This window comes from Scatophagus argus, chromosome 10 (assembly GCF_020382885.2).
Source record: "Scatophagus argus isolate fScaArg1 chromosome 10, fScaArg1.pri, whole genome shotgun sequence".
NCBI classification, from domain to species: Eukaryota; Metazoa; Chordata; class Actinopteri; family Scatophagidae; genus Scatophagus; species Scatophagus argus.
The window spans coordinates 11,835,902-11,855,925 of record NC_058502.1 but is presented as its reverse complement, the minus strand read 5'-3'; the positions used below and the strand labels follow the sequence as shown (position 1 = coordinate 11,855,925).

General features: G+C 41.7%; 3 protein-coding genes across 9 annotated transcripts; 1 reads left to right on the top strand and 2 right to left on the bottom strand.

Annotated features, from left to right (window-relative positions):
- Positions 1-2,736: 2,736 nt before the first annotated feature.
- Positions 2,737-7,313, bottom strand: ankrd2 (ankyrin repeat domain 2 (stretch responsive muscle)). Of its 3 annotated transcripts, XM_046402102.1 has the most exons (8): positions 6,526-7,313; positions 5,475-5,621; positions 5,268-5,372; positions 5,095-5,193; positions 4,856-4,954; positions 4,589-4,687; positions 4,412-4,510; positions 2,737-3,843 (listed from the first exon to the last, which is right to left on the bottom strand). In XM_046402102.1, the coding sequence occupies exons 1-8, from the start codon at positions 6,604-6,606 to the stop codon at positions 3,721-3,723; spliced, it is 852 nt and encodes a 283-aa protein (XP_046258058.1). In that variant the 5' UTR covers positions 6,607-7,313; the 3' UTR covers positions 2,737-3,720. The 3 variants fall into 3 exon arrangements, with proteins under 3 accessions (XP_046258058.1, XP_046258056.1, XP_046258057.1); XM_046402100.1 differs by having other exon boundaries at positions 5,268-5,621; XM_046402101.1 differs by lacking the exon at positions 6,526-7,313 and having other exon boundaries at positions 5,268-5,811.
- Positions 7,314-7,367: 54 nt separating this feature from the next.
- Positions 7,368-10,180, top strand: st3gal7 (ST3 beta-galactoside alpha-2,3-sialyltransferase 7). Of its 4 annotated transcripts, none has more exons than XM_046402095.1 (8): positions 7,368-7,506; positions 7,754-7,912; positions 8,007-8,133; positions 8,229-8,566; positions 8,663-8,849; positions 8,966-9,106; positions 9,467-9,616; positions 9,716-10,180. In XM_046402095.1, the coding sequence occupies exons 2-8, from the start codon at positions 7,764-7,766 to the stop codon at positions 9,800-9,802; spliced, it is 1,179 nt and encodes a 392-aa protein (XP_046258051.1). In that variant the 5' UTR covers positions 7,368-7,506; positions 7,754-7,763; the 3' UTR covers positions 9,803-10,180. The 4 variants fall into 4 exon arrangements, with proteins under 4 accessions (XP_046258051.1, XP_046258055.1, XP_046258054.1 ...); XM_046402099.1 differs by having other exon boundaries at positions 7,372-7,506; positions 7,759-7,912; XM_046402098.1 differs by having other exon boundaries at positions 7,374-7,513; positions 7,759-7,912.
- hps1 (HPS1 biogenesis of lysosomal organelles complex 3 subunit 1) lies at positions 10,176-18,214 on the bottom strand. 2 transcript variants are annotated; one of them, XM_046402093.1, is made up of 18 exons: positions 17,923-18,214; positions 16,743-16,895; positions 16,519-16,653; positions 15,693-15,835; positions 15,494-15,602; positions 14,307-14,467; positions 14,108-14,210; positions 13,912-13,996; positions 13,732-13,787; positions 13,468-13,635; positions 13,148-13,327; positions 12,811-12,887; positions 12,575-12,712; positions 12,306-12,371; positions 11,989-12,133; positions 11,117-11,230; positions 10,931-11,013; positions 10,176-10,849 (listed from the first exon to the last, which is right to left on the bottom strand). In XM_046402093.1, exons 2-18 carry the CDS (start codon positions 16,857-16,859, stop codon positions 10,684-10,686), a joined length of 2,046 nt encoding a protein of 681 aa, XP_046258049.1. In that variant the 5' UTR covers positions 16,860-16,895; positions 17,923-18,214; the 3' UTR covers positions 10,176-10,683. The 2 variants fall into 2 exon arrangements, with proteins under 2 accessions (XP_046258049.1, XP_046258050.1); XM_046402094.1 differs by having other exon boundaries at positions 10,176-10,846; positions 17,923-18,213.
- Between the last annotated feature and the right edge of the window lie 1,810 nt (positions 18,215-20,024).

Below are 20,024 nucleotides of genomic sequence, written 5' to 3'. Positions count from 1 at the left end.
TAAAGGTACCACATGGAGTTTTTTTGACTGCTTGTAGCACTTTGGCGCAATGTTTTTATCATGCACAGACATAAGGATGCATATGAGAATACACATTCTTGCAGATGGTTTCACATTGTTGTGCTGAAGGACAGTTGATTTTGGCAACACACAATGAAAATTAGCAATGTCTCAAGGAAGTTAATGAAGATGAAGACTGCAAGCTAGAGAACCTGGCTCTAAACAATGAAAAATATTTGAAAAAAAAAGATTTTTTTTTAGCGCATTATTTGGGCCTCCAAGAAACAAACAGCGAATGTTACCGAACGTTTCTGTTTTTTTACAAAAACACTCCACCGGGCACCTTTAAAATCCCATCTCAATTAACAGTGTTGGTTTAAACTCTGTGTGCATTTTGTCACTGGTGTTTCTCCTTTTAAAGGATCAGTATTCACATATGCCTTAAAGACACTTTGATACAAGAGTGCAGTTCAAGGGTGTCCATCTGAAAATTAAATGACACACGGTTCCTCCTCCTCCGCATTATTCACCCTACGGGGTCTGTCATCCCAGTGAATCTGAGGTCTGTTTGAGGATTGCCTTGACTCTAAGAGACACGTTGCTAAGCTGATGCTGAATTCCAGCTCCCATCACTCACAAGTCCAGCAGCTCTCCTCTCTCCAATAAAGCTCCCTCTCCCAAAGGAAATCACTGAAGAGGAGATTTAACTCAGCTGGATAATTGTCTCATGCTTTCCCCCATATAACCTGAAAGAATTGGACAACTGCACATTGTTGATAGTAAATCCTAATTAACTGCATTAGGGATGTAGATCTTAACTGAGGCAGCTGAATGAAAGAATTTATTAATCATTTGCATTTAAAAGTATATAATTCTAATGTATGCTTTTTTCTGTGACGTGTCTAGATCATTGTTATTGATTGTTTCTGGTTTGACCTTTCAAATGAATTAAGAGCTAATTGTTTGGGTAGAAAACTGTGTTACTGAGGTCTTGACAGTATGAGTCTTTTGAGGTGTTACGGATTTATTAACTATCATAGCAAGTTGCAGCTGTTCTGTGATTACAGATTAATTCAGTGTACTTGAACAATTAATAGGCCTTACAAAGCATTTGTACACGTGGCTTGTCTACGGTTGCCTACACAGAACCTCAACCAAAGACAATCACATGATATTATAGACAAGGAAGCATGGAATAATTCAACAGGAGTTACATGTGTTATTTCCTACAGCTGAACATTAAAGACAAATAAATAAAGACAGCTCCACCTTGGGCTTTAGTGTGAAAGAAAAAATGAAGATTAAACAGGGAATTGATATTATATTCTGTTGTAAATATTCCTGAAGTCTCTAGCCTGGATTATTGCAGTTACTGATTTTCATTTGTTGTATTCTATGCGGAAAAAGAAAATCAATACTTAATATTGTGAGCCCTCCTGTCAATTGTTTTGAATAACCCCTTTGGTATGGCAGTGTGCTGCAAAGTACAATCCCAAAGATTGAAGATAACATTAGACAGAGAAAAGCGGAGCAGTGCATGCATCAGTACCACTCTCGACAAGCACACAATGATACTTTAATGTTTACTGTATATGTAAAGTGTGTGATATCCTGTATTTGAGACCGTGTGATAGCATTTTTCCCTTTCTGTCTTATAAGAGACAATGCTTGCTCAAGCCTTCTTTGCCTACACAAGTGGAAATGAGTTCACTAGAATCCCACATCCATTTCCAACTGCAAACAAATGGTGCTTTAAAAATGTGCCTGTCCAGATTTTCACCTGCCTGGAAAATATCATTGCCATGGTTACCTTTTTTCAGTAGCAAAATACAATGTTGCTTTGAGTGCTGTTAAAGAAATTGTCTGCACACCTCTCATTCTCCTGGCACAGCTATCACATAGCAACTGATGTGTTTATTAAAGCCTTGAAAAAGAAACATGTTTTTCAGTGGGTATCAGAGTCACACTTGGACACAGTGATATGATGAAGTAGTTCATCTGTGACGTTCACAGAAGCTGATATCTGCGACATTTGCAGCTGCAGAAAGAAGTTTAACCATTTCACAGATAAACAGGTTCCTCTGGTTTTTGGCTGCTGCACACCATAAGAGATGAAGCCTCCAGTTTTCCCATCCCCCTCTTCTCACTTTGCACCATTTCAGCCCTCAGAAACAGCATAGTGCGTGTAATTTGGATGGAATAAAAAAAGACAGAACTAAACTTGTAATTCAAGATTCAAGAAGGGGAGTCTATGTTGCTCCTTATAGATGAACTGCACTATATAGAAGAAAGTATTTGGACACACCTCTTTATTCTAGAATTCGGATGTGGTGTGGGGCTGTATTTCAGGGGTTGGGCTCAGCCCTTACTTCCAATTAAGGGAAATCTGAACGCTTCAGCATACCAAGACATTTTGGACGATGCTATGCTTCCAACTTTGTGGCAGCAGTTCGATGAAGACCCTTTTCTTTTCCAGCATGACTGTGCCCCAGTGCACAAAGCAAAGCTCCATAAAGACATGGTTGGATGAGTTTGGCGGGGAAAGACTTGACTGGCCCACACAGAGCCCTGACCTCAACCCCATCCAACATCTTTGGGATGAACCGGAGATTACAAGCTAGGCCTTTTCATTCAACATCAGTGCCTGACCTCACCAATGCTCTACTGCATGAATGGGCAAAAATTCCCACAGAAACACTCTAAAATCTTGTGGAAATCCTATCCAGAGGAGTGGAAACTGTTATAGCTGCAAGGCTGTCTGTGTATTTAGAATGTGACATCATTAAAGTCCCTGTTGGTGTGATGGTCAGCTGTCCCAATACTTTTGTCTATAGTAACAGCATTATGAAATATCTGTTTAGGTCAGGGTTTACAAAATAAATGACAACATCTTTTTGTACTGTGTGTAACTTCGTACACATTTGTGTCCACAGAAGAGCCCAGTTACCCTGTCAGTTACCCTGCCTTTCTTGAAACAGGAAATATTGTGTGTGACTGATAGTGTAACTGATGAATTGTCTACAGTGAACACGTGCATGCTTTTCAAAACAGCATTTTACATTCACAACATGATAAATAAAACAGTAGCATGATATTCGGTGAATACAAAATGAATGGCTGTATGTATGGGGACTAACTGTACATGAACTACTACATTGTGAGCAGGGGGTAAATGGACATCCACCCTCAGGAACATTTGAGCCACTGATGGTAGAAGGAAAATATGTCCACTGAGCTCCCCTTGAAGCCCTGACTTTAGCGGGAGCATACCAGACATCTCTGCTGTCATCAGCTGACCTCTCATGCACAGTGCTACTGTGTGATCTGGCCTTGTCCATTGCCTTAAAAAAAACAAGGACCTCTTGATGTCCAAAGCTCCCGTGCAGCACCATCTATTAATATTATTCAACTTCAAAAGGCACGTGAAACATCTTTAAGAGTGCTCCTGAGATCATAAAGCACTTTGGAGGGGAATATCAAAAGCTAAAGCTTATAGCAAAAGCTTTGAGAAATTCAGCTTTGTTTTCTGGTCCAAATGTTTTTGTCTCCTTCTTGAGATAAGCAGATCATTTCCAATCTGTCACATGCAAGCTGACATTTTCTAATGTCATAGTTCAGACTAATCTCAGAGGTTTAACAGCCATGTCCTGGAAATGTAGATTTTGTTGCTGAGCACATAGACTATAATGCATATACTCAAATTTGACGTTTTTTTCCCCCCTATTCACTCCTCTCTCTCAAAGTGGTGTCAGACTGCACCTCTCTCAGCTTCTCCAGTCTCTCAAGGGTCTCCATGATGTCGAACTGCCAATGTTTTACCTGCTGCACCGGTGTGACTCCCTCCTGTAATACAGTTAACACTGTCACTGTCATATTGGATATAGTGTTGAGTTATGAGCCACAGCATGTTAGTTTCTTATTTGCAATCAATAAGTAGGCACCCACTGAAGGAACAGTTTGATAAATGGGCTTATTTGTTTTCTTGTTGAGAGTTAGATGATCAATACCCCTTTCGTGTATGCTAAATGTGAGGCTACAGTCAATACACAGATACAGATATCTAGGTTAATTATCATAGCATAAACACTGGAAACAGATGCTAACTGCTATGCTAATCTAAAAAAAAAAATCTGCCTAATATCACCACTAATTGGACACCTACCTACCAACATGTTAATTACTGAGCTTTAGTTGTTTCCCTCTGTTCCCAGTCCTTACGCTAAGCTAAGCTAAGCTAACTGGATCGTATTTAATGTACAAAGATGAGACTGATATTTATCTTCAAACCCAACTCTTGGGAAGGCAATATACGTATGTCCCAAAAAAAACAAACAAAAAAGAAAACAGACAAAAATACCCTATACTTTTAAAATCACCCACAAGCTAAACCACAAGAGGGGGAAAAACTTACATTATTTTTTATTTTTGTGTCAGCCCCTGCAACTATGAGCAGCTTCACTATCTTGTATCTGTTGAGACGCACGGCATCATGCAGGGCTGTGTCTCCTTCCTGCGAGCAGAAAAAAAATGTATTAGTGACAAAAATGAATTATAGTTATGAAACACAGACAGATGAGCTGCTGCCTACCCTGTCCCTGGAGTTGATTTTGGTGTCACAGGACAATAGGTACTCCACAATGGCAGTGTGGCCTGTTCTTGTGGCCACATGCAGAGGAGTGCTGTACAACTGCAATGTGAACATTGACATTCACTGTGAGTGGATTATGTGCATGCAAATCCACATGCAAACACATGAAGGCCCAACTGTATATCAGTATAATGCCTACAGGATGTTCACAGTTACACAAGTATGAGTCCTGGTACAAATTCAGATACAAATCTAATGCACATTCACCTTATCTCTAACGTTCAGGTCAGCTCCGTGGCTCTTCAGGGCTTTGATGACTTCCAGGCTTCCCCCTCTGCAGGCCCAGTGTATGGCTCTGGAGCCCAGCTGAAACACGGTAGGAGGGATCTATCCTATTAATAGTGCTGACTTCAGGCTGCTAGAGGCTGAAGCTTTAGTGAGTGCAGATAATCTTGCTCAATCTCATCATCATCTCTACAAACAAGCAATGTGCCCGTACGTCTTACTTGATCTTTAAAGTTGATATCGGCTCCTTTTCCTAAAAGCAACTGGACAACTGCAGTGTGTCCTTCCAGAGAGGCGCAGTGTAGCGCCGTCCTCTTCAACTGGAAAGTTTAGATATATTGTAAGTGGAAATTGTTTTAACTGTATCTGTTTTACGGACACCAGGAGAGCATACCTCATCATGGACATCAGGGTGCCCACCATCAGCAAGAAACTTGTCTATTACATTCAGTTTGCCTTGACTGGCTGCATTCATGAATTCAGTATCCTCAGGCCGCATCTGTCCACACCGAAACACACACATAGAAACGCATTGGAACAAGAAAGTTTTCTGTCTATGTTGCTCATGTAAAGAAAAAAGTTTCCTAGAATTGTAGCTCACCACAGGGATTTCCACAGACACCCCGAGTAAGTATGTTTTCTTGGTCTTCGTTTTCCTTTTGCTCAGTTCTGTGATATTCTCTCCTCTGCTCAGATCCCAAATCTCACAGTGCAGATCTGAGGAGATCATCCTCACTCTGTCCTCTGCCTGGAAACAGAAACAGAAACAGTAGTAAAACACTTCCAGAAAACTTAAAAGCTGAGAGAGGTATTATTGGCTTGTAAAGCGTATACGCTAAGAAGGCTAAAGGGTGTTGAGAGCTGGGAATGGTAGTGTTATTGTCAAAATGAATTCACAGCATAGTGCAAGATTACGGCCTGGCCATAACAAAACGTTCCTGAAAAACTGCCCCACATATGCTGTTAGTAGTTCAAAGGATCATGTCTTTCTGTGCATGCAACCCTTTATCTGCCTTTATCTGTTTTTATTTGATTTATTTAATATAAGTAAAATAACAGGTTTTTTTTTTGATCAGAAGTTCACGGTTGGTGCTCTTTATTGTTGATTGTGTATTAAAACACTTTGAAAGAAAGGAAAAGGAATAAAAACAAATCTGAATTTGTGGCAAGGTACATATAAATAAATATTCAAACTCAGTTAGTAAGATATCAGGAAATAAAACATTCACTTTTGGTAACTTTTCCCAAATGTCTCAATTCATAACATTTAAGTGGAAAAGAAAATGATCAAACTGCAAGCCATAACATGCACTGTGTTCTGTGATTTACATGTGTGGTCTATGCGTTATTCAGTGTATCTGCATGAGAATGTTTAAGCTGAAAGACTCTTTTCTTCAGGCCCAGGACTAAACTTCAGTGCTGCCAGGCTTTTGAGCACATAACAGCTCCTTTATGTTTTGATATAAATTAACTGTTCACATATTGTCAACACCATTAAGTATTACACACAGCCTATTATGCTGGGAAACCAATCTCCCTCTTGGTGAGTTTCTTCTGATCATCACTCCAAGAGCCACACTTAATGAGAGATACCGCGACATGAAAGAAAAATTAATCACAAAAGTCACCTTTGGAAACATTTCCTCACGTACCTGAGCTTTCTTTTCTGTTCCTGTTTTATGGTCCTTCACGTTGGCTGCCCACTGCACAACCTCTCCCATCTCTGTTGACATTAAGTATGCAAAGATACAAAAAGAAAAACAGGAATTCACGATTTATAGTCAGATACTAAACAAAAGGTGGCAGATAACTTGGTTCACTGCGAGTCACTTTACACAGAAGTGCTGTTAGCCCAGTGGCTCTTCGGCTGGAATGTTGGGTTCACTGTGGGACATGTATTACCCCAATAAACAGGTGTATGTGTGCGCGCGCGCTCTTTGGTGTGTTTGCCAAATCTACACTCTCCCTCTCACTTCCCCTCTACCTCTTTTCACCTCTGTCATGCGCACACACACACACACACACACACTGACACATACATTCATATACAAGTACTGAGGGCACATTCATTCCACAAGCTCCTGGCTTTACTCACTCTGCACACACTGCAACACAGTGCACTTCTCTTTCACAGGAACACAACCCTCATAAACACACTGTTTTGGGGGATTATGTAGTTTATTAAGCTTTCATTACTGTCAAATGATACCTTGTAAATAACACACCAACAATGAGTTACTGTCCATCCTCAGCTTTGATACTTTTTCCATTAAAAGAGAGATTTTTATATATAAAGATTCTTCTTGTAGCACGTCAAACCTTTCAGGTGTTGTCTGATGTTTCTTTTATCATGTGTTTTCTGGACACTTCCCCTTTATGCCTGACACGTTCATGCAGATTGTTTTTGAATGCACAGCTGATCACGCACTCACTTATTTACAATGTTAGAGTGTAACTGAGAGACATATTAATGGTTAACCAGTGTTATAGAGGGAAGTGGCAGAGTTCAGTGCAGTAGGAAGCAGCAGCAACAGCAGCCATTTTAGCTGCACTGGACACACTTCTTCTTGCTTTCCCCTCAGCCATGGAGCACAGGCAAACAGACATTTAACTACAGATTACTTCTCTACAAGGTTGGCAGTGAGTTATATTGTTCAAATTACTCTCATTTGTTTATTACTTTAATTTGATTTTTTTTGTTGACATTTGGTGGTGAAATATTGGTAATGTGGTACTCTAAGCCCTGTAAAGACTTCGGTGTTGTTATTATGTTGTTTGTCTCCGTTAAAGAGAGAAGCAATATTGGCTTTTGGCATTTCTGTCATAAATTATAGTCATTCGAGTGAACTTAATAATGTGTGTGTGTGTTACGGATGGAAGAACAGGCACCATGGTGACAATGAATCACTTGAGTGTAGAGGACCCAGACATCGGCTCTCCGCTGCTGCCTGAGGCTGTGGAGGTGGTAACGCCGACACCTGTCTTTCACAGACAACGAGTGGTCAAAAAGACTGACTCCGGGGATTTTTTCCTCAGCAGGTACATCTTAGCAGGTACTATACATGTATTTTTTTAGTGGAGCTATTATTTAATGGTACAAAACGATTTCTGTTGTCTTTTTCCTCTGCTGCAGGACTGAGAACCTTGTTTTCAGCCTCATGCTGCTGATTGGATGCTACTCTGCTATTTTGATTCCTGCATATTTACCTTTGCATAGGGTGTCATCTCTCAGCAGTGACTACCAAGAACCCAAAGATCTGGTACGAAGGATATGGATACACTTCTTGGCAATCATTTTGGATCATTTATTTGCTCTTATCAAGCTTTTCTCCTGCTCTTCTGCCCCTCTTTTCAGGTTTCATTAAATCGGTCAGCATCCCTGCTGTCAAACCCCTGCCAGCCTCGCTGGTGTCTGAACCGCCTCAAGTCCCTGGCCTGTTCTCCAGCCCTCCTAGACATCCCTGTATTTGTGCAGCAGGGCAGGCTTGTGCCCTGGGAACTATCCCCTCCCCTGGGGCTCCAGGGCAGTGAGGAGCATTTGGCCTTGGCTCTTGCCTCTCTGCCTCAGCCTGGCCTGCCTCCATTCCTGAAGAGAGAGGACCATTGCAGGCGATGTGTAGTTGTGGGCAATGGAGGGATCCTTCATGGGAGCCATCTTGGATCCCACATCGATAAGTATGACATCATTATCAGGTATGTGTGCCAGTGTCAGACAAATGGGGAAAACGCAAGAAGAAAATGCACAGCATCAACAAAACATGTTAATTTTCACCTATGGATCATCACCAGGATGAATAATGCTCCCGTGCCAGGCTTTGAGAGAGATGTTGGCTCACACACCACTATCCGCTTGATGTACCCAGAGGGTGCACCTCACTCTGCACATGAGTACAAAAAAACCACCATGGTTGCTCTGGTGGTCTTTAAGAGCCTGGACCTGGACTGGCTCACTTCTGTTGTCACCAAACAGCCTCTGGTAAACTTACATCACAGGAACCACTGCACACAGAAATGGTGTATTACATAAGCCATGAGTGTCACAGCAAGTCATGTAGCAATGTTGCTCTCGCACCACTCCTGTGTTTTTAACAGAGCTTCTGGTCCAAACTGTGGTTCTGGAGGGAGGTGGTGGATGATGTTCCTCTGAGACCAGAGAGCTTCAGGATCCTCCACCCAGAGATTATTCACAAGACAGGACAAGCCCTACAGAAATATACTCTGAAACAGGGAAATGTGAGCTCTAACATGTTTTTTCTGTATCTAATTCTCTTTTGACAAGTTGTGAGACACCCTGACATTCTGCTCATGCTTTGTTTGATGCTTTAACACAATGCTGAATGCCAGTAGAAAAATAGGAATCCTAGAATAATGGCATGGCTGGGTAGCCAAACTGGTCCCAATTGATCTGAACTGTAAGCCTGTTAATTAAGGGAATGAAAGATGGGTAAACACAACCATCAGTTCAAGAGGCTAACACGCTCATTTCATTACCTGCTGACCTTTACAGGGGATTTTTGCTGTTATGGTGGATATTTCTGAGTAGTTGGTGCTCAAATTGGTTGAAAGAGTATTTTTTTTTCCCCCCACAAACAGATGGTGCCAACACTAGGCGCCAGTGCTGTGGTGATGGCTTTGCAGCTGTGTGACCAGGTGAGCCTTGCAGGCTTTGGGTACGATATGCAGCACCCAGAGGCCAGGCTTCACTACTACGAGACCATACGCATGGGCGCAATGAAGGCACAAGTGAGTTGATCAAGATTATCAGCCAGTGGTACACTATTTTTAAGCTCATGATATTTTCACTCTGGTGAGGTAATTACGACTCATTTTATTGTCATCCAGGTGGTGCATGACATCAGCGCTGAGAAACTCTTCTTGAGGGACTTGGTGGCTGCGGGAGCTGTGACTGACCTCACAGGAGCTCTGTGAGTCAGCGGGTCCGACTGATAATAGACCGAACTCCTCATACACTCCTCTTTGTCTCTCTCTCTCACACTGTGAGCCTGTATGGAGTCCTTCATAACTGTTCCCAGCTGGAACAATCCTACACAGAGCGGACTGACCTTTAAAATGCTCACAGTCTCTGGGGTTGAGTGATGAATGAACAAATTAAACCCTAAAGTTTAGCTTGGTTGCAGAAGCTGACTTAGGAATACTTCATTTAAATTCAATAAAATTATTACATCACCAGCTGTAATTAGTTATTGTGCCATCACACATAGGAACTCAGCGATTGACTGGGTTTCATAAAGTGAAATACTATTTCAGTTCTTTACAATGACTCAATAAACATGTGAATGTAAACTACTGATGTTTACTGTCTCCAACAATGATTTACATTAAGAGGGACATACATTATTTACTGCAGCATGTTTTATTGATTCAAGTTATGACTCTAGTCGTAGTAAAGGCAGAAATGGACCGTATCTGCATGTATAAAAATCCATCGGCTGCGAATTTTAAAAAGTGTGTGTGTGTGGGGGGGGGGGCACATACATCATTATTAATAAATAGGAAATAGGTCATAAATGAGTACTGAGAAATATATTACAATCTACAAAATTAAGGACTGATATTATCAATATACCTCACATAAGGCACATAATAGTCTCATAAGTGAACAGAAGGACTGTGTTCATCACAAACATACATGCATCTCGTAAACAAATGACTTATCACTGTATACGTGAACACACTGAAAAATGAAAACATGAAACACGGGCACCTGATGGAGCAGACCTACAGAGAGTGAGTGGATTGTTTTTCAGTTCTTGGCAATACAACAAATGAGTTCAAGAGTGTGGGTGTGTCTAAAGCAGTGGGTTGCGTGAAGGTTCCCACAGTTTGCTTGCCAGCTGTCTGCAGTGCTGGATGATGATCTCGGTGGGGATAACCCCCAGGTGAACCGTCAGCAGCTCGTAGCACTTCACCACCTCACCCTGATGACTTTTACTGTAGTAACGCAGTAGCTTCCTGCTGGACAAATCATTTTCTATAGTCATCAGCACTATCTTTTGGATTAATCACATCTATTTTTGTCATGCACATGTTGTTTACCTGTAGTAGTCCCAGGCAAGCATCCCAATGGGGGCAGAGTCGTCGGGTAAGACGGGTATGTCCCCTGCCTCTAACTTGAAGCCCTGATTGATCAGATATTCGCATTACATGATGTCGGGTGTTTTTTTAAACTCTTATAGTATTACAGTATGAAACTGATTTCTGTTTGCTACGCCAGTAACTTACCGTTTCATTTTCAAACCAGAGGAAGTAGCAGAAGTAGAAATCTCCATCACGCAGTGTAACGGTGGAGTAACCCTTCTGGAGATAGCGCCGTGTTGTGCTGACCAGGTTCCACACCTTCAGTAAAAAGAAATTAATTTAAAACAAAGATTTAAAAAAAAACTATCAATGGAGTTAAAATTGTTCAGTTAAAAGGGAAATATATTTTGTTACAGACAGCACGAGCACCCATAATGCTCACTATTTAACACGTTGTGCACACTTTTCGAGTCTTATTGACCACTCAAAGCGCTTGACAACGCAAGCTGGCAGTCACCCATTCAAGGTGCCACCTGCTCTTTGGGAGCGATAACCATTCACACGATGAAGAGCCATCCGGTGGAAACTGGGGTTCTGTTTCTTTCCCAAGCACACACACCACAGCAGAAGCAGAAATGCAAAAACGACAATTTCCTGTTTTGTTATGTGTGGGCCTTTTGCTTGGCAGTGAGCAGTAACTTCCTGGAGTCTGTGTAAGTTGCCTGGCAACTGTTTCCCATTTCCTCTCTTTAAACTAAACTAAGCTCTGTGATTTTAGTTCCCTCAATCTTCTCATTTAACTCAGAACAAAAGTAAGTATATTTCACAAAATGCCAAACTTTTTTATAGAAATAAACATGTATATTAACATCAAATTTAGTATGTGGCAAAACGTCTTAACCTAACCAGTCACATCAGGAGTTTTAAATTATTAATACTGGTCCTTTGCACTGGAAGAAGCAATTGCTCAAAATCAGACTTAAAAGACTTCTTAAAATGAACATCTTCTGGTGTGCACTTGATCTATAAATCAATCATTTAATGCCACACTAATCAATTTCAAGACCTGGTATGACCTTGCTTTTGATGAACTGGGCCACTGGTCCCTTTCCCAGCTCGGACGTGGTGCGCTCAGTGATGCTGAGCGACGGCGCAATCATTTGGCCGGTGGATCGGTCCACGCAGACAAAATGGATGAGGCCTGGGAAATCCTCCAGGTAAGTGAGATTAACTGGGTCAAGGTCAAAAGACTCAGATTAACAGTGTGTTAAATTTTCCAAGAATCTGCATGCTTTTAAGACCCCTAAAATATGCACGCATTTCCAGTCTAATTACAAAGTTAGATCAAACACAAAATGGAATCACAGGGAGCAGGATTGTTTTGACTGGATATGAGACCATGGTGATATTTCTCTTGCTTTTCACCAGCAGGAAATCCTTCCAGTCCATCAGTTTCTCTCTGGGAGAGACACAGAGAGTGAAAGGGTAGAAGAGAAAGATGGTGTCAAAGAAAAAGACAGACAGAAAGTGGATGGTGAGTGCTGTTGAAGACAGTCGTGTAACTACTAAAAACTTATTTGAAAAAAATTTATTTAGATATGAAAATATTAGAAATAAGCTTTTTTTCCGAAAAGAAAAGCTGTTCAGCTGAATGATACATACTGCACCATGGTCTGGGCTCGTTCCTGCAGAGATGAGGAGAGGCGCTGAGGAATGTCGGCTGGTCCAGAGTCAATAAGAAAACACTGTCTGTAAATTCCGCACAGCTGGGTCCTCATATGCTTACACCACGGGATAAGACTGAAACAAAAACACAAATGTACAATAATCATTCACGGTATGCTCCAACTGCTTTGCTGTGAGGCATTTTGTCCAGCAGGGGGCAGTGTCACACTTACTCTTTGTTGAACCCAGGTCCTCCTCTGGCGAACGCTCGGTTCTTGAACTCAGTCCAGACATTTTGTAACTGTGCAGACTGGACAGAAAATGAAAGAACAAAACCAGATTTTAGCTGCCCAGGCCTAAATACTGAAAATATTTTCATATGATCAATCACACTTCTGTCTACTATACTATAAACTGCTTCATGCTTTGTTAATGATACTGTAATGAAAGTCAAATTTACCTGTAATTAAAGGCAAATTATTCTTAGCTGATGTGCTTTAATGATGAATTCCACTTACAGTCACATTAGTGTGTTCAAGTTGTGTATACAGCACACATAATCACACATACCTCTATCTCACTGGGCCCCAGGACTTTAATGAATTTATCCAGCCTGTTGCGGATGTCGTGTATAGTCGGCTGTCCTCTAGTAGCAGCAGAACCTTCTTGGCCTTCACTTAAGCGCTTCTCCAGCTTGGCGAAGGCCTCCAAAAACTTATACACCGACATGGCCACTGTATTGGTGGGAATCTAACAGAAGATAAATGCTCAAGCAGTTCAGTGAGGCAGCACAGATGTGTTAAGATACTGCTTAAGGAGTACATAAATGAACAAGCGTGCCCCTCGTGGGTCACCAATGAGGGAGTAAATGCCTGTTTGTATCAACAAACCTTAGTTAGCAGCACCAGTGTGATGCCAGGCCACAGTGGCAGACAGTACATGGAGTGAGGCATCATGGGATACAGCTCCTCCTTGAGCGTGACCTCTAAGAAAACTCTGCAAGGGGTTGAAGGGTCGGGTGGAGGAACCTCCAGAGTCTGCAAGCTGTCCTCTGCCATCTGAAGACATCATTATTTAATCCAGTTGTGAGCTCCCATTCCAACAAAAACATCACTTTATTTTGCGCAGAATCAAAGTGTGAAATGTGCTCTCACCTGGATGTCTGGGTCCACAAACTCAAACACAGGAGTACTTCCTCTCACTGGCTTCTCTGGGGACATACATACAACATACTGCTGTTTTGAAAGAATACACTCTGCACATGACACAGATCACCCCCTCACTCCACCCATCACAGGACTGCCTTCTGGTCATAGATACAGGACACCACCCACCTGAGCTGCTTGAGTCTCTGTCTGTAGGGGAGGGCTCTGGGGTATAAAAACTTTCAGGACCAGAACCGGACGTACTCTCAACATCCTTCACAGACAAACAGACATCATGCACAGAAACAGACAAAAAACAGAATCAGAAACAAGGTGATTGACATTTTGTGGTGTCACTGCGTGAGTGGCTGTCAGCATTTTCTACCTCAGGACTCGTTTCCTCCAGGTCTACGTTGCTGGGATACATATTCTGTGCCATGACGATGAGGGCCAGGAGGTCCGAAGTGGCTAGCGTGCTCGCACTGCGGCTAGAATGAGCAGCGGAAGCAAAGAGGAAAATCTTTAATAAACGTAAAGAAAGCCTCTTCACTGACACAGAAGCCATGCAAATGGTCCATCTGTACCTGGAGTAGAAGGCGAGCAGTTTGGTGTGAACCAGGATGAAGGCATGCAGCACCTCCTCTCCAGCTCTCTCTGCACTGCTGTTGAGCTGCGGAACCAAACGGCGCTCCAGGAATTCGATACACTGCTCACACAGCGTGGGGTGGATCAGCCTCTCCACTGCCTGAGGGCGGGAGGAGACCACTTGTCAGAGTGGGTGATAAGCACAATTTGAACCACCGTTTCAATCCTAGCTTGTCTATTTTTCTGTACACACACTGGCTTTTCACATGTTGTATATAATGTATTGACAAGGGTTTATGATGGGAAGGAGCAGTGAAGGACAGCTGGAGAGGTCAATGGGAAGTTTTACTTGGCTCCAATAATGGATGAAGGCCTCGCAGCTTCCACCTGTCAACTTCTGAAACAGAATGACAGACTTTTAGGGAAATTAACAGCCCAAGAATAAAAAATTGCTTCCCATTTGCAATTTTTTTAGTTAATTTAAGTAGTTTCATATTTAATTATTAATTATTCTCAGCTGGTTATCCACTTTCTAATCAAAGTCAGAGATTGTTCATATCTGACAACATTGGGGAGTGGGGGGAGGGTGATATCAACTTTCAGCATTTTCTTGCTCTCAGCTATCGTCATTATATCTGCCTTAAATAATCAGTCAACCTCTAGTATGATTCATTAATCCAAGCTAAAAATTACTTAAGCTGGACATCATGAGATCGGAGCCCCCCAAGGAAAACACAGGACTTTCTGATCTGACTCTGAATAATGCAGAAACACTTCTTTAAAAAATAAAAAACTTAAATGTCCAGATTACATGACAGACCTTTGACATCCATAGCTGAACACACATGCTTTGCAAAATAAAAATAAGTATAGGGAGCTAAAAGAATACGAAAATAAAAGCACACAATTCCAAGGGGCTTTTAACAGTAAGAAAACGTCTCACCGTTTCTGCCATCTAGTGGTTGAAATGTTTCTGAATCTGATGTGCCAATGCACCAAAGGGTCTGGCCTTCACTAACAAATACTGTGACTCAAAAATAAAAGGACCCATAACACCTTTATAAAATGAATAAGAATTTGATCATTCACAACATGTAAACTGAACACATTTCCATACCAAAATTCAAGCTGGTGAGCAAGAAAAAAAAACCCCAAAAAACCCAAAAGTGTAAAAGCACTGCGGCACCTCTACTAAGAAGCTCTGGTCGTTCTCTCTGAGGTGGCTGTAGGTCTCCAGCAGGGTCTGGAGGTGCTTCCACAGTCTCGTTCTTTGCTCCGTGTCCTGAGGACGCAGCCTGGGCAAACAAGAGCACAGGTCAAATATCAACCAGACGTTGTCTTAAAACCGCCCAGTATCAAGAAGGGACACACAGGAAGTGTCTTACTCTTTTCTGAGGAGGTTACTGCTCAGGGTGACCATGCCAAACAGGACCTCAAGCATCTTCTTCATCACATAGATCTTCCTCCTCAGGTCATCCTCCCCCTCCTCACCGTCTCCATTCACAGCAATGTAGAGACATTCATCAAACTGAGGAGGACACAGAAGGACCTAATTTGCTCTTATTGTCCAAAAAGGATGTGAATAAAATGGACACTAAGCTGAAAATGGTGATACTAAGCTGTTCTCTATGGGATACATTTTAGCGTGAGAAAGATCTAAAAGACTGTTGACACTGGAGGGACCTGAAACAGGAGTGATATCTGCATCATGCGCTGCAGCAGGACAAAGCTTGATCTGATTCCTTACCAAGACTCACATGACAAACGTGATGCTTCACTGTACCAGAGGCCTGCATTTAGGTCACAGTGCTATTACTGTTGGCAAGTTCAATAATGCAGGAATCTGCTTTATACATGAAGGCATTTCAAAATAAGATCAGATAGATAGATAGATAGATAGATAGATAGATAGATAGATACTTTATTGATCCCGAGGGGAAATTCAAGCATCCAGAAGTCCTTTACAGCAGTGTAGGTTAGTCAAAAGTAAGCAAACAAACAACCAACCAAACAAGGCTTAACTGTTAGTGGAAAAAATAGACTAAACATACTAAATAAACTAACAGACTTTCATCACAAGAGATGAAAGAACAAAATGGGATCCCTTTTAATTTTTGGGTGAGGAAAATATATTTTTACATCACCAAGATGGCTAATCTGGGGATTTGTGAATATGTGAAGACAGCTTTGATTTTGGAAAGCAGGTGCTACCTGGTGTAAGACGTAGATATGGTTGTTTTCTGTGGTGAAGGAGGTGTAGTTGTCACCCAGCCTGTCCACCATGGTGCTGCAGGAGATGATGATGGGGGCAAACTGGGTGCTGATGCTGTCCTCGAAGGCTGGAAGCTAAACATAAGGAAGGGAAGAGTAAACCCTAGAAATTTAGAGGAAGTCAGTCAAAAAGCACATGCAAAGCTTATCTGCTGAGTCCTCACCCCCTGGCCCTCCTCCTGAGACGCCCCATACTGCGCCTGGATGGTCTGCTGAAATTCGGGGTCAGTCCAATAGAAGAGGACCTCTGCGCTCTCACTGGTTATCAGCAAGCACTTCATCTGGACCACAGACGCACTCCTGTCCCGCTCATTATGCTGGTGAGAAATAAGGTTCAAAGTAGTGATGAAAAAGACACAGAACAGAAACTGGGACGGTCCAGATCGCACCTTTAACAATCTGACCAATCATTTACCACGACATGCAGTTCAAAGGTGAGTACATCTTTTTGATTTCTGGCTTAATTTAACGGCCAGCTTATGATTCATCCCGAATATTCAAGCATAAATTTGACTTAATACAGAAACTGAAAGCCATGGGAAACGTTTACCCACACTCCACTGCCTTCTGACCTAAAATAAACAGTCCCTAAGACCTGACATTTTATCAGCAACCTCTGGTGAGAGAAAAAAAGGCATCAGTGACGGATGTCAGATTCCACTGTTTACACTCATTTCCCATCTAAAGAGACATATCTTCATTATATTCAAAAGGTTGTTTTTGTGTTTTACAAAAAAAAATGAGCAGTGATTATGTGGCACTGATCATCTGTGGAGATCAGACTTAATCTGTTGATAAATGTGTAACTGCGCCCTTCTGACATCGGCTTACTCAATACATGCATGCGCACACACACACACACACACACACCATTATACTAAACCTTCTATTCATCTTGACATATCTAAATACAGGATTTTTACTTTTCACCTTGCACTTATTATTTCATAACTCCCCCCATTTAAAAAGATGTTTTAGGCAAAAAAAATATAAATATGTTAAATATTTCTGGTCTACTTTCGCCATCACATGCAGACGATTGCAACACTTAATATTGCAAACTGTCATCAAAGCGATGCACAAAGCCTGGTAACCGTTTCAATCACCAGCAGCCACTCAGGTTCTCTTCAAATGCAGTCAGTACTGATATTCACACAGATACGATATGAAACATTTACAACCCGAAGTCGTTCCGGTCCGTAAATTACACCCCGCGTTTTACTTAAAGCCTGAACTCACTTCGCCTCACCAAACTTTTAACTTCCTTGATGCACATTGACTACCCGTGCAGACGGCAAACACAAGCACACACACACACATGCACACACACACTCTCACACTCACTGTGTTTTCTGCTCCGGATGACGATCCCAGCCTCTCCGCCTTCAGCTGATCTTCACCGTTTCTCGCGGCCTGTCGCGGACGTCTTCACCGCCGACTGCTGCCTGTTCTGCTCACTTCCGCACGGCGCCGCCGCCCCCGCCGCCGCAGAGTCACGTGACATCGGCAGGTTTTCACGAGCAGGAAGTTTGCGCTGATCTGAAAACAGAATAAAGTCCGTCAAACTATAGAGGATTTCTCTCCGTGAGGCCGATCCTGGATAAGAGTTTGTAGTGAAACGCCCTTCCCGTCAATGGGTCGCCCCCCCTCCAGGAGGCTGGTGATCAGTGAGGCGGTAAAAAGTCATGTGCTGGAGCCTGAAGCTGGGCACATGACTGAGAGGCTGAGCTGGAGACAATAGCTCGGTATCTGTGGAATGCAGCTTGGTTTGCCATGTAGGGCAAATCTCTGAGAAAAATAGGTCTGATAAGGTAATCTTTTGGTGAGATTTGAAGGAAAAGTGCCACCACTACAGATGAAAGTTAATTTAATATTGCCAAATGCGCAGAACATTTTTACACAAAACCAAAATCAAATAAATTCTGATCAGTAAAGAGAGAGGATTTAATTTGAATGGCATAAAGTTTTCTTACAGCATAAGTTTCATGGATCAGAATTATTGGCCAGTGAAGCCATGCAGTAACAGATCTGCTGTTTTTATTTATTTATTTATTTTGTTTTGTTTTTGATAGGAATTCAATAGCAACTTAAACAAAGTAAACACAACAAAGCAAAACTTCACCCTAATTAATAAAGGAAACAATATTAATTCATAAGAGAGATTCCACAGGCCTGTTTGTTCCTGTATAAATAACACATATTTTCCATCACCTTTGTGGAGTCACACGTTACATATATCCTGCATATGCACAAATACACACTCACAAAATGCCCGGCTGTTTCTCAGAGAATGTTTTGAGGGCTACAACAAATCTGTGTCGTATCATAATATTCAGCACAGACCGTATGCTTGGCTTCTGAACGGAGCAAAGAGCCTCATAGTAACATAAATATTTATGTTTTATTAACCTTGCTTGGGTCAAAATGGCCCAAAATGCCAAAAGTTCTACGTTGTGGGCCAAATTCTAATCTAGTCCATCAGTTTTCTGGAGATCCAGCATTCATGGAAGTCTTATTTAAGCTGACTCCTGTATATACAGAGTAAACATCGTGAAATCCTCAGTGTATGCTTACAAGGCAAAAGGGGGCCTTGCATGTCTCAAAATGGATCACTGAGCATAAACAGTGTTAGGCAAGCCTGGGTAACAGTTACCTCCACTAAGGAGACTCTGTCACGCAGAAGTGGCCAGACATGGCGCAGTCCTCCTAAATCACAACACAGTTCGCTTTTGTCAGAGGAAGTGACGCTGAGGAGTTGTTATCACAAGGTAAAGGTTTATGTGAAGCAGTGTTTGCCAAACAAAGCCATTTCCATGGACCGGCTCGATAAGATCCTGGTCCAAATACCAGGAAGTTCTCTCAGGGCTTAGTGTTCAATATCGCTTTGGACAGTTATTGTTAATTAAACACTTACAGGTCAGAGATACTTACTCAGCAAACTTTTGATGTCAATACTTTACAGTTTCGGACTATTTAATTATTTACGATTTATTTTGCCCCGGCACTCCATTACATTTTCTGTATCAAACAGTTGATCTAAGAACATATTAAACCAACACTGAGAGCTGATTTCAAGCAATTTCAGATAGAAAGTTTTGTATTAGGATGACTGGCGTGGCCTGGTTTGTTATTCCAGATTTGAATGTGCATATCTGTAAATTCATCTAAATGTGCATATATGTATGGCCTTCATAATACAATGAACAGCGTTTTTCTCTTCATGGTGGACCAGGTGTTAACAATGTCTGGTTTGAGTTGTACATGTCAACAACGCTGGCCTGTTTGAAATCAACAACATGCGAAATGAGACTTTTTTTTTTTCTTTCTTTCTTTTCCTGAAGCTCATTTCTGAGACCAAACATTTCTGCCCCTTACATAAAAGCAAAAAACCCATTTCCCATGAATGGAACTTAAAACAAAACTATAATTAAAGGTACATGCTTTGG